Genomic DNA, 20,080 nt, shown 5'->3' with positions numbered 1-20,080 from the left:
ACAAGGATATATGTGTAGCATTGTCCAGTACTTGACTATGGTGTTGTGATAGTGTAGTAACAAGGATATATGTGTAGTATTGTCCAGTACTTGACTCTGGTGTTGTGATAGTGTAGTAACAAGTATATATGTGTAGTATTGTCCAGTACTTAACTCTGGTGTTGTGATATTGTATTAACAAGTATATATGTTTAGTACTGTCCAGTACTTGACTCTGGTGTTGTGATAGTGTAGTAACAAGGATATATGTGTAGTATTGTCCAGTACTTGACTCTGGTGTTGTGATAGTGTTGTAACAAGGATATATGTGTACTATTGTCCAGTACTTGACTCTGGTGTTGTGATAGTGTAGTAACAAGTATACATGTGTAGTATTGTCCAGTACTTGACTCTGGTGTTTTGATAGTGTGGTAACAAGTATATATGTGTAGTATTGTTTAGTACTTGACTCTGGTGTTGTGATAGTGTAGTAACAAGTATATATGTGTAGTATTGTCCCTGAGGTCTTTCATATGAGACCGCGCAGAAAGAAAAAATACTTCAAACGATTCCATTTTGGATTGATTATTACTTTCTTTATTTTAAAACTAGATTTTATCCTTAGAATTCATTCATAAGCCTGTAAAATAGTCAAATAAAAGTGTAAATATCGTGCAGACTCTGCTAGTTTTTGTTTATTTTCATGATCTTTTTTTTTTTTTTTTACTGATTTTTATCCATTATCAAAATTCAGAAATTAAACCAGTTTGTGGTGTAAAAAAAAAGGTTGTTAATAAGATGAACTTAAAAAATAATGAAAATAAATACTTAACATGCCAGAATAAATAGTTAAAAACTTTAAAATATATGTATTTCTGGGTAAATTTCTCTCATGTTTGCCACAGATTATAAACGCATTTTTGGGAAATGATTTCAAGATGGTTGTCTGCAGACGTATGTATCAATTATATACTTTTAAAAACAGATTATTTGAAGAGGTATCCGGTGAAGTAATATTATTATTATTATTATTCATTAGAGTTAATTTTGGGGACAAATAAGGAACTTTCTCCGAGTGATTTTCCAGCTTTTGTCCAGAGACGCGGATCTATCAAGCGCTGCCGTCGTTCCTCCGGATCAGGCCACACTCTCGCCGACCACGAGTGAAGGTGGATTTGGCTCAGACCGGCTCGGAGACCAGCTAAGCCCGGAAGATAATCTGCCGGCGACTCCTGTGAGGATCTGCTCACCTGTCGGACTCACCGTCGGACCAGCTAAGATTTGTTCGGGTCAAGACGTCAGAAACGACAGTCGGCGGTTGTCGGGCGGATTCCTGAGGCTGTTTTCATGCTCTTGTCGCTGCTTCTCTACATGTTCTGAGGACGAGAGGATACAGTGACCTTCACTACACTTCCTTATTCTATAGAAGAAAAGTTGCTTCAATGAAAATACAAATTAAAAAACAACATTTTTAACGTATAAAAGTGATTTTATTAAAGAAGAATTTCTTGAATTAAACAATAAGATTTAAATCAAAGAAACTATGGAGAAGTTTACGAATAAAAAGTTACTTCTATTGAACAAAAGTTGACTCAATCAAAAAAGAAAAATATTCTTGAATCAAAAAATGTATTTTCAATAAAAATTATTGCTTAAATTAAATTAATTAATTAAATGCTTCCATCGAAAAAAGGAAACACTTATTTTTTTATTTTTTTATCAATTGATATATATTATATATCCTTTGATAGAAAAAGTAATTTTTTTATTGGAGCTTCTTTTTTTTTAAGCAAATTTTTTTCTAGCTACGTTTTTATTAAAGGTACTTCTTATTGATAATATTTTCATTTTGGTTAAAAAAAACGTTTTGTATTGAAAAACATATTTTTTATTTTGATAGAAGCATTTTGTTTTTATTAAAACGATTTTTTTAAATGCAAATCGTTTATTTTTATTAAAACAACTTTTTTGTTGATTAAAGCTACTGTTTTTCATTAAAACTACTCTTTTAAAGAAAATATTTTATTTTCATTAAAGCAAACTTTTAAAAAATTGAAGCTACTTTTTTAATGCAAATATTTGATTATAATTAAAGCAACTTTTTTTTAAGCAACTTTTCTAATTGAAAAACATTTTATTTCAATTAAATGCAACTTTTTTGTTGATCAAAACTGCTTTTTTTTTATTAATTAAAACAACCATTTTATTGAAAATATTTTATTTTGATTAAAGCAACTTTATAAAAATTGAAGCTACTTTTCTATTGCAAATATTGTATTATAATTGAAACTGTTTTATTTAAATTTAAGCAAATTCTTTTTTTGAAGCAACTTTCCTTTAAATTGAACAACTTTTTTAATTGAAAATCATTTTATTTCAACTAATGCAACTTTTTTCTTGAAGCAACTTTTAAGAAGTCTTTTGCTAAAACTCTTGGTCATCATCTCAAGCCACAGGACGTCTCTTCTCATCCTCTCGCCTTAAAAATGTATTTGCATTTTTCCAATCTCTTATCTCTGGACGACAGTTGCCGGTTCGACTCCCCGACAAGCTCTTGTGCAGCATCTGCCTCGGTTGTTATTGTCTGCGTCTACGGCGGCGTGTCCGGACCTGCTCCGGTTCTGGTTCCTATTACCGGATCTGTGTGTATTCAAAGAATGGAAAGTATGGGAGGAAGAATCCAGGAAAGTGCTCGGGCACGTTTTTATTCTTTCTTTTGTTCTCTTTTGTGACGCGACATAACGTCCGTGTTGCTCCTGAGAAGGTGTTTGGTTTCCATCCTTCAGCTGTCGCATGGAAACACTGTGGTCAACACCTTATGAAACCAGCGTCGTAGCATCTAAGCTAGCAATCCGAAGGATGGAATTCGTGGTCATGTGATCTGGATCACCAGACATAATGTTCCAGTGGACACACCTGCCCAGTGGTCAGACTACACACACACACACACACACACACACACACACACACACTTCAACAGGGTGTGGACACACACAGCTGTGTTGTCGGAACAACCACATAGCATCAGCCTCTGCATACCTGACATCTCCGTCTACTGCTTTTTTTCCAGCTCTCCTTCCATCCTCCTCTCTCTGGTGTGACGGCATGTGTCCGTCGACGACTGATGTTACTTCATAAATTGTTCAAATAAAACATCTGTGACAACAACAAAAAATGTTTTTTAGCTACTGCCACGTTGACTCGTATGAAGCTACTACTGGTATGACAAGAACAGCTAAAGAAGCTAATGAAGCTAAAGTAGCAAATGGCGCTAAAGTAGTGAATTAAGCTAATGAAGCAAGCTAATCTATCTGACGAGGAAAAGTAGCTAATGAAGCTAATGAAGCTAAAGTAGCAAATGAAGCTAAAGTAGTGAATTAGGCTAATGAAGCTAGCTAATCCATCTGACGAGGAAAAAGTAGCTAATTAAGCTAAAGTAGCTAATGAAGCTTATGAAGCCAAAGTAGCTAATGAAGCTAATGGAGCTAAAGTAGTGAATTAAGCTAATGAATCTAGCTAATCCAGATAATGCGGCAAAAGTAGCTAATGAAGCTCATGAAGCTAAAGTAGTGATTAATGTTAGTTAAGCTAAAGTAGCTAATGAAGCTACTGAAGCCAAAGTAGCTAAGGAAGCTAATGGAGCTAAGGTAGTGATTTAAGCTAATGAAGCTAGCTAATCCAGCTAGTGAGGCAAAAGTAGCTAATGAAGCTAATGAAGCTAAAATAGCAAATGCTGCTATTGAAACCAAAGTAGCTTCTGAATCTACAGTAGCTAATGCGGCTAATGAAACAAAAGTAGCTAATGATGCTTGAATAGCAAATGCCGCCATTGAAGCTAAAGTAGCTAATAAAGCTATTTAAGTTAGTGAACCTTAAGTGGCTATTGAAGCTATGAAGCTAAAATAGCTAATGGAGCTAATGCAGCTATTGAAGCTAAATTATCTAATAAAGCAAAAGTACTAATGAAGCTTAAGTAATAATAGGGCTAAAGCAGCTAGTAAAGTTTTACCATTAAAGACAAGATTAAGTAGCTTTCAGTTTTCAGATACATTTTTAAGACCTGTTAAACAACATCAAAAAAAAGCTAAACTAGTTTATGAAGCTAAATCACCAAGTCAAGCTAATGAAGCTATTTAAGCTCAATTATCTAATGCAGACTTTTAACTTAAAGTAGCCAATGAAGCAGCTAATGAAGCAGCTAATGCAGCGATTGAAGCTAAAGTCACTGATGAAGCTCGTTAAGTTAGTGAACCTAAAGCAGCTAATGAAGCTAATGAATCTAAACTAGCTAATGGAGCTAATGCAGCTATTGAAGCTAAATCTGTGAATAAAGCTAAAGTACTAATGAAGCTAAAGCAGCAAGTAAAATCTCACCATTGAAGATAAGATTAATAAATACAGTTTTCAGATACATTTCTAAGAGCCATTAATAAACAACATCAAAAATGCTAAACTAGCCTATGAAGCTAAAGCAGCAAGTGAAGCTAATGTAGCTAATGAAGCTAAAGCAGCAAATAGAGCTAAAGCGGCTAATGAATCTAAAGCACCTAATGAATCTAAAGCGGCTAATGAATCTAAAACTGCTAATGAAGCTAAATTCGCTATCAAATATGCTATTAAAGATAAAGCAGTTACATCAGGTGTTGATAGCAACTAGTCTAGTACTTTTACTAACATTTACAGTACTTGTTAAACTGACACCATTTACTGTTTCCACTGGTCCTGCTAGCTGTTGTCATTACTGTGGTAGCATCAACAAACACTAGCTTCTATTTCAAATAATGAACTTTATTTCCAAATTACCCAAATATACAAAACAAATAAATTGTACATGTTTACATTTAAAAACAAACGAATAACCAAATATATTCACACATACACACAACTAACCCCAAACCTGTTTTATACTTTATTTATATTTACAATTTGCATGCTTTATTTATTATTTTTTTTTACTGGAATGCTGGTTGATGTTGCATTTGTCAACGAAAAGTGTTTAAAGAGCCGCGGAGACAAACACACACTGTCTACACAATCCTTAAGTGTGACACGTTTGTAATAGAAAGTCAAGGTGAATCCAGTGCGTCGTCTCTTCTTGTGTAATCAAGTAAATACACAGCAACCACAGTGAGTCACTTCTAGTAAAACAAACTGAATTTCGCAGAAACTTTTACACTTGTTTAGCAGGACAAGCTTGTTTCTGTGTGGCTCACTTCCTGTTTGGCTTGATGTGTACACACTCAATATTTGAGGAAGATTACAAAAATGTATCAGAAAAAGTACATTATTTGTCTGATTAATGGATTCACAATCAACGCAAAATGGATTTGTAAAAAATATTCTAAGGTTTAATCTTGATAACGATAAAACATAAGGAGCAAGAAGCCCAAATATCCAATAAAATAAATATAAATAGTCCAACACTATAATTTCATTGTGTTTTTATATACATTTAATCTATTTTTCTTTAGTTCGCATGTAGAGATTATTCAGCCAAAATACAGATTTCATTCATTTTCAACTCGCCCTGATGTCGACTAATGTTGGAATTATTTTCAAAGTAATTATACAGTTATAGACAAAAGTGTATGTTCATGCTAACGTAGCGACCAGCATTTACTTCGTCTTTGTCTTCTTCCAAAAAAGACACTAAACAACATCCAAATACCTCAATACTGGTCGTCTGTAGCGTCCGTCTTGTACTGAAGCCTCCGCATTAGAAATTGTCCCTAAAAACATAAATAAGTCTTTATTTTAAGATTGTTTTTTAGCAGAAGCTGCTAGGCTAGCTGTAAGGTTAGCTGTTACAGACGAGCAGTATGAAGGTATTTGGATGATTTTAAGTGTTTTTTTGGAGGAATTTGAAGACGAAGAAAAATGAGCGCTGGTCGCTACATTAGCATGAACACAAAAACACACATTTTTGTATATAACTAATATATTCCCAACACTAGAAAATGTGTGAATTCTTTATAAATATTACTTACGTACTATTACGTACTTACTTTACATCTTTTAGCTGGAAATAAATACTTGACCAAAAAATGACAAAAAACAACAAAGCAAAAGTTGCAAAACATAAACCCTATAGTCATACTTAGACTTGAACTAGTCATTCATCTTAAAAGTATTGCGCTAAAGTTGCTATGCTACAATATTGTTCCACATATAAGGCACAATTTGAAGCTAATGAAGCCAAATCAGCTAATGAAGCTAATGCAGCTAATTAAGCTAAAGAAGCTAAAGAGGCTAAAGAAGCTATTGAAACATTACGAATAATTACTCCAATTTTCAGATAAATGTCTCAGAGCCATTAAACCACAATACAAAATCTAAAGTGGCTAACAAAGCTAATGCAGCTAAGGAAGCTAATGCAGCTAAGGAAACTAAAGAAGCTACTGAAATGTGACGAATAATTACTCCACTTATCAAAAAAAATGTTTCCGAGCCATTAAACCACAATACAAAATCTAAAGTGGCTAACAAAGCTAATGCAGCTAAGGAAGCTAATGCAGCCAAGGAAGCTAAAGAAGCTATTGAAGCTATTGAAATGTTACAAATAATTACTCCACTTTTCAGATAAATGTCTCAGAGTCATTTCACCTAAATACAAAATCTGAAGTGGCTAACAAAGCTAATGCAGCTAAGGAAGCTAATATATCTAAGGAAGCTAAAGCAGCTGTAAAAGTGGGCTGCACTTTCCCGATGTTTAAACTAGATACTTCATTTTCAACCTCTACCTTGTGTTACCTAGTGATGTTTAATCTTAATTTATCAGATCATTACATTTATAATCAAAGTATTTAGTGTTCAAACGTCTAATACGAGACTAATATTATTGTTATTATCTTGGCCCGAGATCACGTTGTTGTTTTACTACCGAGATAGATTGGTTTCCACAGGTTTATGAGGCGTGTGAGTCGTGTAGCAGCAGTTTCCTTGTGTTCGCTGTGGCGTTATAGCGGCGCGTTCGTCATTTTTATGAACAGAAGCGAAGGAGTGTGGTCTGTAAAATCAATGTGATGAAGGAGGAGGAATGTCCTCCCGGGGTCGGTAGAGGCGGCGAAGGCTTTTAAGTCGTACTTCAGTGTTTTGTCGAGAGATACTAATGAATGAAGAGTTGGTGATTGTGTTGCATAATCGGCCTCTGCTCGGAGTACAGTACCTTTCCTGTGCTCCGCGGCCTCCGGGCTACGTTTAGAAAATGTTGTTTTGCATACCAAAGTGGGTTTGAGTTTTTCTCCTCCACACTCACAAACCATTCCTCTGTGTTCCTGGACTTTCTGCGAGAGAATACTACACCGAAATAACTCTGTACTTGGCACTGATGTCTTTGTGTCGCCACACAAGCTAGCAAAGAACGCACACATCCACTCGACAATCATTTCATTCTCACCATCGGAGATAAGATTCAATAGTTAACGTCATAGAGCCATTTAAACTACAACACACACGCTAAAGTAGCGAATGAAGCTAATATAGCTTATGGAGCTAAAGTAGCGGATTGAAGCAAATGCAGCTAATGAAACTAAAGTAGCTAATGAAGCTAATGCAGCTAATTGAGCTAAAGTAGCTAATAAAATTAAAGTAGTTAATGAAGTTAAAGAAGCTAATTAAGCAAAGGCAGTTAGTTACGCTAAACTAGCTAATGACACTTAAGTAGCTAATGCAGCTACTTAAGCTAAAGTAGCTAATGGAGATAATGCAGCTAATTAAGCTAAAGTAGCAAATAAAGCTAATGAAGCTAATGAAGCTAAAGTAGCTAATTAAGCTAATGCAGCTAATGAAGCAGAAGTTGCTGATGAAGCTTATGCAGCTGGTTAAGAAAAAGTAGCTTAAGAAGCTAATGAAACTAATGCAGCTAATTGAGCTAAAGTAGCTAATAAAATTAAAGTAGTTAATGAAGTTAAAGAAGCTAATTAAGCAAAGGCAGTTAGTTACGCTAAACTAGCTAATGACACTTAAGTAGCTAATGCAGCTACTTAAGCTAAAGTAGCTAATGGAGATAATGCAGCTAATTAAGCTAAAGTAGCAAATTAAGCTAATGTAGCTAATGAAGCTAATGAAGCTAATGAAGCTAAAGTAGCTAATTAAGCTAATGCAGCTAATGAAGCAGAAGTCGCTGATGAAGCTTATGCAGCTAGTTAAGAAAAAGTAGCTTAAGAAGCTAATGAAACTAATGCAGCTAATTGAGCTAAAGTAGCTAATAAAATTAAAGTAGTTAATGAAGTTAAAGAAGCTAATTAAGCAAAGGCAGTTAGTTATGCTAAACTAGCTAATGACACTTAAGTAGCTAATGCAGCTACTTAAGCTAAAGTAGCTAATGGAGATAATGCAGCTAATTAAGCTAAAGTAGCAAATTAAGCTAATGTAGCTAATGAAGCTAAAGTAGCTAATTAAGCTGAAGTAGCTGTTGAAGCTTATGAAGCTAAAGTAGATAATGAAGCAAATGCAGCTAATTAAAATAAACTAACTAATGAAGCTAAAGAAGCTAATGCAGCTAATTAAGCTAAATTAGCAAATTAAGCTAAAGTAGCTAATGAAGCTAAAGTAGCTAATTAAGCTGAAGTAGCTGATGTATCTTATGAAGCTTAAGTAGATAATGAAGCAAATGCAGCTAATTAAAATAAACTAACTGATAAAGCTAAAGAAGCTAATGCAGCTAATTAAGCTAATGTAGCTAATGAAGCTAAAGAAGCTACAAAGGCCTCTAATAACATTAACGTTGTTTTTATTTTTTACTCTAGAACCATGTAAAATAAATAGATAGAACTTTATTGATCCCTTGTAAAGTTATTTCTAATATAAGCGTTCCAGTCAGCACACAGCATCCGACACGAGAACAAAGTAAAAAAAAGAGCTAAGATGAACAATAGACCAATGAAATGATCGATAAGAAATGTCTTAAATTAAAATATCAGGGATTGATTTTTTAAACTGGAGTTACTGGTTCTGGACGAAGTATTATTTTAGGGCTAAATTCTTTTCTTCAAAAACCTACTGAGTTACATGTTGTCGCTGTTATTCTGGGCTAAATTGTATCTTAATGATGCACCAGCTACAACCCTCGACTAGATGTCACGCTAAAAAGATTTTCCCAAGACAAATGATCCGGTATCTTTCATCCAAGCTTTGTCAAGTTTCATGCATTTATCGGGGGAAAGTGTTCTCTCCTCCTCCCGCCGTCTGTTTACTCCATCCATCATCGGCTCTATTGGATTAAACATTCTGCAGCAGCTTTGACATTTTCATATTTCACCGCAAACCAGATTTGTTTGTCTGAACCTGCTGCTTCCGCACAGACGTCTTCTCTCCGGCGTCACAGGATGTCACAGAAAACAGTTGATATTATATTTATAGATTAAATACATGTGTGGATATATGTGTAAGGACAGTAAAATATCAGATAATGAAGAAAAAGTAGCTAATACATTTAAAGAAGCTAGTGAAATTAAAGTAGCTAATAAGGCTAAAGAAGCTAATGATGTTAAAGTAGCTGATGAAGTTAAAGAAGCTAATGAGTTTACAGTAGCTAATGAAGCTAAAGTAGCTAATGACATTAAAGTAGCTAATGAAGTTAAAGTAGCTAATGAAGCTAATGAAATGAAATAACCTAATGAAGCTAAAGTAGCTAATGACATTAAAGTAGCTAATGAAGTTAAAGTAGCTAATGAAGCTAAAGTAGCTAAAGTAGCTAAAGAAATTAAAGTACCTAATGAAGCTAAAGTAGCTAATGGAATTAAAGTACCTAATGAAGCTAAAGTAGCTGATGAAATTAAAGTTGTTGATGAAGCTAAAGTAGCTAATGAAATTAAAGTAGTAAATGAAGCTAAAGTAGCTAATGAAATTAAAGTAGCTAATGAAGCTAAAGTAGCTAATGAAATTAAAGTACCTAATGAAACTAAAGTAGCTAATTAAATTAAAGTGGCTAATGAAGCTAAAGTAGCTAATACAATTATAGTAACTAATGAAGTTGAAGAAGCTTATAAAATTAGAGTAGCTAATGAAGCTAAAGTAGCTAATGACGTTAAAGTAGCTAGTGAATCTAAAGTAGCTAATGGTGTTAAAGTAGATAATGATATTAAAGTAGCTAATGAAATTAAAGTAGCTAATGACGTTAAAGTAGCTAATGAAGTTAAGGTAGCTAATGAAGCTAAAGTAGCTAATGAAATTTAAGTACCTAATGAAGCTAAAGCAGCCAATGAAATTAAAGTAGCTAATGAAGCTAAAGTAGCTAATACAATTAAAGTACGTAATGAGCCTAAAGTAGCTAATGAAATTAAAGTAGTTAATGAAGCTAAAGTAGCTAATGAAATGAAAGTAGCTAATGAGGCTAAAGTAGCTAATGAAGCTAAAGTAGCTAATGAAGCTAATGGAGCTAATGCAGCTAATTAATCTAAAGTAGCTGATGAAGCTAATGAAGCTAAAGTAGCTAATTAAGCTAAAGTAGCTACTGCAGAAAATACAGCTAATTAAAGTAAACTATTAACACTTTCTTACTCAATATCTATTCGTTTTACAAGTTATTTTAAGTTACAGCAAATAAAAAGTGCAAGAGATGAAACATAGTTACTCGTTAAACGAATATAAATGAATATAAGCAGGTCAGTTGATAACAACACAAACATATCTGGTGTGAATGAAGGTTTCATCTCGTGTCACGCCTGTGATGTTGTGCAGAGATAAGTCGCTCTGACGTGGATGGATGTCACACAGAAGATCATTTACAGTCAGAATCATGGAACGAATGGTAAATCACAAGAACTGAACACATGCACTTCTTGGTTCGTTTTTAATTATATATTTTAAAAAAAACAATTATGAAAGTATGTATTTATAAACATATGAAATTATGAATTAGTATTTATATTATTTGATATTTATATTTGATATTATTTTGGGGTGTGGGATTATTCTTCGTTTTATATTTTATTTTAAATGTTAGTCTTTACGCTTGAAGATCAATAAAACGAAGGATAGACGTGTTTTTAATACTGAAAAAGGTAAACACGACGTTATATAGAAAACTTCTCTAAACTTTTCACGATAATCAAAATTTCTGATTTAGTAAATGGTCATAGCGCCACTGTGTGGAACACATGGTGTATTACATAATGCTAGCTTGCAAGCTAAAGCTACGAAGAAACAATAATTTAGTATTTAAAATGAGCTTAAAAGAAAAGTACAAGTCCGTAAGGTATTATAAAACAGTTCGAGATTTATTTAATTATTTTACAAATTAAAATATAACATTAAGAGGTATGCTTTTTTGGTTTGAAATAATATTTATTATTAATTATTTGTAAAGAAAAAAAAGAAAGAAAATAATAATAATTAAATGACTACAAACTTGACTGAACGATTTACTTATTTTTGACAAATAAGAAGGAGAAGAAAAACTGTAACCTAAATAAAACAGAAAGTGAAAGTAACAATAACATTAAAAAAAAATAAAAAAAACAGTAATAGAACTGAAACAATTGATGATAGAAGGGAAAACCATTTTTAATATATTTATTTAAAATGTACTTTAATATATTATAAATATTATGCAATATTATTTAATGATTACTTTTGAGGAATCAGATTTATTTATTTATTTTTACTTTAAAAAAAAGTTGCTTCAATCAAATGAAATAAAAATATATTAATTTTTGTATTTATTTAATTTAATCTCTTTTCTTTTTAGGTCATATTGTGGGATGAAAAATGTCGTCTTATTTTATCCCCAAGAACGTTTTTTCATTCAATTGCACTTGTTGTTTATTTTTTTTTATTTACTTGAAAGAAGTACACATTTTTTTTATAGAGGAGAATTTTGTTTTGAAGCTGTCATTTTTAATCAAAGTATTTCCTATTTTTTATTGAAAATATTACATTTATTTGAAGCATTTTCTTTTTTTTCCTTTTTTTTAAACCGAATTAACCTTTTTTAATTGTAGTAACTTCTAATTTGATTGGATACTAAAATAATTTAAATCCTTACTTTATTGCATTCCGGAATCATTATTTACTGTAAATATTCAAGTTTATTGTACATATTGTAATGAAAGAACATATTTTTTCAAGAATAAAAACACAATTTATTCTATTTTGTAACAATTGTATTAGGTTTAGCTTGTGTATTAACATTAATTAATAAAAAAATTTGTATTTATTTTTGTCTTATTTAAATAAATAAAAGGTTCTGTACTAGTAACTTATTTTATTGTATTATATATATTTCATATTTCACTGTATTTCATCAAAAAAATGAACATATTTGAGATAAAACTGCGACCATGTGTTTTGCTCAAAGTATTTATTGAGAGATTCTTCCGTTGGTCGTCAGTTGTTGGTCGCGATCCTTCGGATCTTCATGGTGACCGACTTGATACTGTGAGGAACTCCGTTGTGTCTCCAGGTGTCCCACAGGATGTGAGTCTTCCGGGCCTGGTTCCGGTCGGTGTCGTCCGGGGAGCCGTTGAGGTTGGCGAGGCCGCACTGGTTGAACCACCAGGCGGTCCGGTTCTGCTGAGCGCTGCAGCTCTCCACCGTCAGGTTCCCCATGGAGCAGGACGGGTTGCAGCCGTCGTTGTCCACGTCTGAGGAGCTGAACGGAGCCGTGTCCTGGTTCTGGTCCTGGTCGTAGCCTCGGAATGCATCACCTCCACACACACACACACACACACACACAACCGCACACTCAATTCCATGTATAAATATTTATATATATACGTATATACATCGGTAATAAGTCTATTTTTTTATCCGTTACTTTATCGATAAGTATTAAAATAAAAATATTAAATAAAATACATTTTTTAACTTGCTAATTAGGCTAAAGTAGCTGATGAAGCTAATAAAGCTTATGTAGCTCATGTAACTAATTAAGACCAAGTAGCTAAAGAAGCTGATGAAGCTAATGCAGCTAATTGAGCTAAAGTAGCTAGAGATAGACTTTAGACTTTAGACTTTCTTTTATTGTCACTAATAAATCTAAATCAGCTAATGCCTCTCATAAAGTTAAAGCAGCTAAGAAAGCTAATTAAGTAATGCAGCTGATTGTGTTAAAGTAGCTAGAGAAGCTAATAAAACAAATAATGTTAAATCAGCTAATGCCTCTCATAAAGGTAAAGCAGCTAAAGTAGCTAGAGAAGCTAATAAAACAAATAATGTTAAAGCAGCTAATGCCTCTCATAAAGGTAAAGCAGCTAAAGTAGCTAGAGAAGATAATAAAATTATTTATGTTAAAGCAGCTAATACCTCTCATAAAGGTTAAGAAGCTAAGGAAGCCAATGGAGCTAATGCAGCTAATTTAGCTAAAGTGGCTAATGAAGCTTATTACGCTAAAGTAGCTAGAGAAGCTAATAAAAACGAATAAGGCTAAATCAGCTAACACCTCCCACAAAGATAAAGCAGCTCATTCAGCTAATTCATCTTATTAAGCTAAAGTAGCTAGAGAAGCTAATATAACGAATAAAGGTAAAGCAGCTAAGAAAGCTAATGAAGCTAATGCAGCTAATTGAGCTAAAGTAGCTAGAGAAGCTAATAAAAATAATAATGTTAAAGCAGTTAATGCTTCTCATAAAGGTAAAACCGCTAAGGAAGCTAATAAAGCTAATTCAGCTTCTTACACGAGTAGCTAGTGAAGCTTATGAAGCAGCGAAAGTAAAAAGTTTATAAAAAGTTTATATTGATTTTTGGTTTATTTATTTTTATAATGATTGGAATACGAATATCAAACTCTATGTGGAAATATTTTTATATTTATTTTGAAAATATATATATATTTTTAATACATTAAAAAAAACAAAAAAACTTTTGATTATAGAAATTAGTTAATTATTTAAAACGTGAAATTCAATATTCCGTACTAATTGTGAAGAAACCCAAATTTTAACTTAACTTTACTTACTTATTTATTAACTTAATATTCAAAATAATTTAATGATTCTTTTGTCAGTATTTTTAATAATTTCCCACTAGATAAAGGTTTTAATACGTATTGTTTGCTTCATGTTTCTCTTCAACATTATTTATTAATTACCTGCACTTCCTGAATACCTGCCCAGGTGTATGCTGAAGAACTGGGTCTCGTCGTCCAGGCGGAAGTCGTCGTAGGCGGCGTAGGAAGTGACATCATCCTCGGACACCAGAGCCACGTGCAGCTGGAAGCGAGCGTCTCTCTGGTTGACGACGTGGAAGACCTTGTGGAGCCCGAGCCAGTGCTCGCCTGCACAACACGACGCTCAAAGACGGTTCTAACACTGCGTGTGAGGAGCGCACCTGGCAGGTGTCCGAACCCGTCCACGTAGTCCAGCCACGGCCTCCTGAAGTCGGTCAGTCCGTCCGTCCTCCGCTGCATCACCGTCCAGCCGCCGCCCATGTAGTCCATCTCGCAGAACACCTGCGTCCAGGTGAAGTAAGGTAAGGTGAAGTCTGGGTCAACGGCCCGTAACGTACGGCAACGGTCGACGAGCGAGGGGGAGCGTCACCTCGAAGGACGAGTCCGTGTTCTCGGGGTGGACGATGTAGATTCCGCTCGGGATCTTCGGCACCACCGACATGAGGTTGTCTTTGATGTCGCTGCAGTCCCGCCCTGAACCACACGGCGGACCAGCGAGTGACTTTGATGTTTCAGACGCTCGAGGAGAGCAAGAATGTTGGGATGAACATGTCAGAAGATAGACTTCATTAATCCCTCTGGAGATCTACTTCGGGAAATTGAGTTCCCAGTTCACAGCAGACCATAGTTTCATAAGAACAAGAACAAAGGGCGATCAAAGAACAAAGTGCAAGGGATGACAGAGTGCAAATATAAAAAACATAGATCAAAGATAAACATAGAATAACACAGTTTTCACTCCTGCACCATAAATTAAACGATCTAATGTCATGAGGAATGAATGAGTCCCTGAGTCTATTAGTGTTGCATCATGGGAGGAGCATTCAAGGAATGAAGACACTTGGAGGAAAATAATAAGAAAACTAAAAGATCATTTTGTTCTTTATGTTTTAATAACTTTTATTTTAATTGATCTCATTAAATATACTTGATTTTTTTTTGTTCTTTTTTCCCTCTTCCTCTTCTTCCTCCTCTTCCTCTCTTTTTTTGTTTCTCTCAGTTTTCCATTTCAAATTAGTTTTTCTACTTTGGTAAAAGTATTTTCTTTCTTTTTACTTTTTTCTTAATTTTTCTGTCTCTTATTTCCTTATTTTGTATTTTTCTTTTTCCTTCATTATTTTCCCTTTATTCTCCATCCTCTTTTAAGTTTTCCTCTCGTTTTTCTATTCCTCCTCTTTTCTTCTTTTAACCTAAACCATATTTATGTTAAAGCATATTTTCATTTGTTTACTATGTTTATACGTTTATGTTGATTTAGTAAATATTTGTTGCTGTTTATTTAATATTTGATTTAAAATACTTTAAAAGTATGTCAAAAATGTTGCTTTAAACAAACTTAAAAGAGTTATTTATCACTTTTTAATCCTATTTTCAAATCAAATATTTACACCGACGACATTTTTAGCAATACAATTTTCCACAAATGTCATAAAACATGAATTATTTATCACTGCTATTACGATTTGAAAGTAAATTATTAACATATTAAGTCCATTTATGATCAGGGTGAATATTATCTTAAAAATCCACGTCTATTGTTTTATTTAATGTTGTATTTTTCTTGTACTGTACTATAAGAAAACTCTTTTAAAAACACGTTTTTAATTGATATTTTTCACTATAAAACCAAATGTGTTGTTGTTCTGGACTGACCGTGTGAAGGCACCGGTTTGATGGAGAACATCTCGCTGTTGCTTCTCTGGACCTCAGAGCTGAGCGTCTGCACTTTCGTCATCAGCTCCGTCACCTGGAAATATGGCGCCACCTTCAGGACGAGCTGGGAAACACCAGTGACGTCAACCTCGTCACCTGCGCGCTGAGGATGTCGAGAGCCCTCTGTTGCTCCTCCATCACATCCTGGATGAGTTTGCGGGTGTTGCGTCCGAAGGTCAGCAGAGACTGCTGGAGCTGGCCTGGACACACACACACACACACACACCCGTCATAATAATAATAATAATAATAATAATAATAATAATAATAATAATAATAATAATGTACCACAGATAGAGTGTTTCTCGTCGCGCAGCAGCTTGACTGTGATGTCACAGGGTATGGAGCAGGTCTCTCGACCTTTGACCCCTGCCAGAGGCTTTGGGGTTTTTCCAGCGTCCGTGAACCCCTCATTATCTGAAGCGACCTGTTGACAAATGACGTCCAAATTAGTCTTATTTAGAACTATTTATTTTTTATAAATAATTTTAGAATAAAAAAAAAAAAAAAACATATATTTTAAAGTGTTTTATTCTTTTTTTGTGTGTGAAAATATTGCAGATAACTTTGATTAAAAATACTATTTGACATCAAAACATATTAATTCTGACTACTTTTATTTTCTTAAAATGTACTTTTTCATGTTTATAAAAATATCGAAAATTTCATTTTACTTTATTTATTTATTTATTTATTACAAACATACAGTTAAGTAAAGACAAAAGAGGCAAAGTCACATAAAATCTATTTATGGAAAAAACACTTAGTTTAGGTAAAGTTATAAACCTTTATTTAAAATATTTATTTGAAAAGAAAATGTAAAATGTTGATTCTCTGAATAAAAACAATATCAATTTCACCCAAAAACATGTTTTTTCTTTAATTAAAAAATAAAAGCGTCTTTTTTTTCCTAGAAACATGTTTTTAATTAAACCAACTATTCTTTATTAAATCAATTTTTTTTTTTATTTAATCGACTTTAAACATAATATTATTTTGATTGAAGCAACTTTTTTTGGATCGTAAAACAAATATTTTTTCTTTGAAACTTATTTAGTTATTTGAGCAAATTTTCTGTTGAAAATATGTTCTTAATAAAGCAACTATTTTTATTGAAAAATAGCTAATAATAACTGTTTTTTAATGGAGCAACATTTTTGGAATATAAAATATGTTCTTTATTGAATCATCTTCTTTTTTTTTGATTGAAGCAACTTAATTATTTATCATTGAATAATAAAGAAACAAAAGTACCTTCATAAAAATAAAAAAAACACGAAACATAACTTGAATAAACTGATGAACTGGTCGACAGCTTTAGGAGCTGCAATACCACATGTCACCTGTAGGAAAAGTCGTTGCTGAACTAAAATAACAAATGCATTCAAAGATATTGACAATAATTTCTCAAATAAACGTCATAAAAAACAGTCAACAGTCTCATTCCAGGAAAACCTAAGAACCGGTTTCACACGACGACCCCCGAAGTACGTACTTTGCAGGAGATCAGGCGAGACAGCGCCACCAACAGGAAGACGCTCGTCGTCCTCATCACGCTTCGTGGTTCTCGATCCTCTCCGGACTGAAGTCTTCTCTCTCACTGAGTCTCCTTCGTCATCTCGCGCCGTCAAACTTCCTGTCTCTCCCCCCCGTTTCCTCCCATGACAACATCCCACCGACACCACTTTCACATAAAAGTGTTTGGACAAGTCGCTGAACGAGCAGAAGCGAAGAAGAGTGACGTTGTTTATAAGCAACGACGGCGGCTGCACAGGAGACGTCCATTAGAAACAGATGTGGAAAAAACTCTAACGTCGGAAACACTTTCTCCGGATCACGTTTCCTCCCAGAGACCCTCACGTCTGTGGGGGGGGGTGAGACCAATTACTGCCGTTAACTGGCCGGAGAGGAAGAAGACGACATTCCAGCTCCGGCCTGACGTCGGGAGAGTGTGAAGGAACCTGTGAGGCTTTACAGCCGTGGTCAGTGGGTGGAATGTTGTGGGGCGGGGGGGTGTTTGGGGGGGTGTTTGGGGGGTGTTTGGGGGGCACATCTGTCCCACGTTACTGCGAGAGAGCCACTCGTTCTTCCTGCAGCTGCTCGATGACATCAAGACTCTGTAGCATGATCGTGAAGTCATCGAAGCTTCGTATGACGGGGGATTCCCGGAGTAGATGTTCAGGGAACCCCTTGTAAAAGTCAAATCTGAATATTTATTCGGAATCAACTTCAAAATGTTTTGAAATTGAAATGTTGTTGTTTTTAAGTGTTGGGTTATGTTAAATACATTGGATATACAGTATGTAAATAGGTAAGTTGTTTATATTTTCATGTCGTAACAAGAAGGAAGTGTCTCGCCTGCAGTTCATACAAAACTCTGCAGCCAGAGTTCTGAGCCGCTCTAGTAGAAGAACTCACATCTGACCCTTAAAATCTCTTCACTGGCTGCCAGTTTCTTTCAGGATCAACTATCAGTTAAATGTGTTTCTATATATATTGTTAACTTGTTTCTCAATTTACATTGACTTAACTATTATATATTATTAGTTTACTGGCGATACGTATCACGATACAGTGTCGACGATACGATATATATTAAACAAGGATATATGTTTGTAGTATTGTCTGGTACTTGACTCTGGTGTTGTGATAGTGTAGTAACAAGTATATATGTGTAGTATTGTCGAGTACTTGACTCTGGTGTTGTGATAGTGTAGTAACAAGTATATATGTGTAGTATTGTCCAGTACTTGACTCTGGTGTTGTGATAGTGTAGTAACAAGTATATATGTGTAGTATTGTCGGGTACTTGACTCTAGTGTTGTGATAATGTAGTAACAAGGATATGTGTGTAGTATTGTCCAGTACTTGACTCTGGTGTTGTAATACTGTAGTAACAAGTATATATGTGTAGTATTGTTGAGTACTTGACTCTGGTGTTGTGATAGTGTAGTTACAAGTATATATGTGTAGTATTGTGGAGTACTTGACTCTGGTGTTGTGATAATGTAGTACCAAGGATATGTGTGTAGTATTGTCCAGTACTTCACTTTGGTGTTGTGATACTGTAGTAACAAGTATATATGTGTAGTAATTTACAGTACTTGACTCTGGTGTTGTGATACTGTAGTAACAAGTATATATGTGTAGTATTGTCGGGTACTTGACTCTTGTGTTGTGATAGTGTAGTAACAAGTATATATGTGTAGTATTGTCCAGTACTTGACTCTTGTGTTGTGATAGTGTAGTAACAAGGATATATGTGTAGTATTGTCCAGTACTTGACTCTTGTGTTGTGATAGTGTAGTAACAAGGGTATATGTGTAGTATTGTCCAGTACTTGACTCTGGTGTTGTGATAGTGTAGTATCAAGTATATATGTGTAGTATTGTCCAGTACTTGACTCGGGTGTTGTGATAGTGTAGTAACAAGTATATATGTGTAGTATTGTCGGGTACTTGACTCTGGTATTGTGATAGTGTAGTAACAAGTATATATGTGTAGTATTGTTCAGTACTTCACTCTGGTGTTGTGATAGTGTAGTAACAAGTATATATGTGTAGTATTGTCCAGTACTTGACTCTGGTGTTGTGATAGTGTAGTAACATGTATATATGTGTAGTATTGTCCAGTACTTGACTCTGGTGTTGTGATAGTGTAGTAACAAGTATATATGTGTAGTATTGTCGGGTACTTGACTCTGGTATTGTGATAGTGTAGTAACAAGTATATATGTGTAGTATTGTTCAATACTTCACTCTGGTGTTGTGATAGTTTAGTAACAAGTATATATGTGTAGTATTGTCCAGTACTTGACTCTGGTGTTGTAATAGTGTAGTAACATGTATATATGTGTAGTATTGTCCAGTACTTGACTCTGGTGTTGTGATAGTGTAGTAACAAGTATATATGTGTAGTATTGTCCAGTACTTGACTCTGGTGTTGTGATAGTGTAGTAACAAGTATATATGTGTAGTATTGTCCAGTACTTGACTCTGGTGTTGTGATAGTGTAGTAACAAGTATATATGTGTAGTATTGTCCAGTACTTGACTCTGGTGTTGTGATAGTGTAGTAACAAGTATATATGTGTAGTATTGTCCAGTACTTGACTCTGGTGTTGTAATACGGTAGTAACAAGTATATATGTGTAGTATTGTCCAGTACTTGACTCTGGTGTTGTAATACGGTAGTAACAAGTATATATGTGTAGTATTGTCCAGTACTTGACTCGGGTGTTGTGATAGTGTAGTAACAAGTATATATGTGTAGTATTGTCGGG

At 34.2% G+C, this 20,080-nt stretch overlaps 1 protein-coding gene across 1 annotated transcript; it reads right to left on the bottom strand.

Annotated features, from left to right (window-relative positions):
* Nucleotides 1–12,293: 12,293 nt before the first annotated feature.
* Nucleotides 12,294–17,753, bottom strand: angptl5 (angiopoietin like 5). The gene is made up of 8 exons (XM_087807254.1): nt 17,295–17,753; nt 16,088–16,226; nt 15,896–15,999; nt 15,740–15,833; nt 14,457–14,560; nt 14,248–14,368; nt 14,009–14,194; nt 12,294–12,626 (listed from the first exon to the last, which is right to left on the bottom strand). The coding sequence occupies exons 1-8, from the start codon at nt 17,349–17,351 to the stop codon at nt 12,307–12,309; spliced, it is 1,125 nt and encodes a 374-aa protein (XP_087663380.1). The 5' UTR covers nt 17,352–17,753; the 3' UTR covers nt 12,294–12,306.
* Between the last annotated feature and the right edge of the window lie 2,327 nt (nt 17,754–20,080).

The sequence above is a fragment of the Callionymus lyra genome, chromosome 14 (assembly GCF_982586985.1).
Source record: "Callionymus lyra chromosome 14, fCalLyr1.hap1.1, whole genome shotgun sequence".
In the NCBI taxonomy this organism is placed as follows: domain Eukaryota; kingdom Metazoa; phylum Chordata; class Actinopteri; order Syngnathiformes; family Callionymidae; genus Callionymus; species Callionymus lyra.
This window is presented reverse-complemented; position numbering and strand designations above follow the sequence as displayed.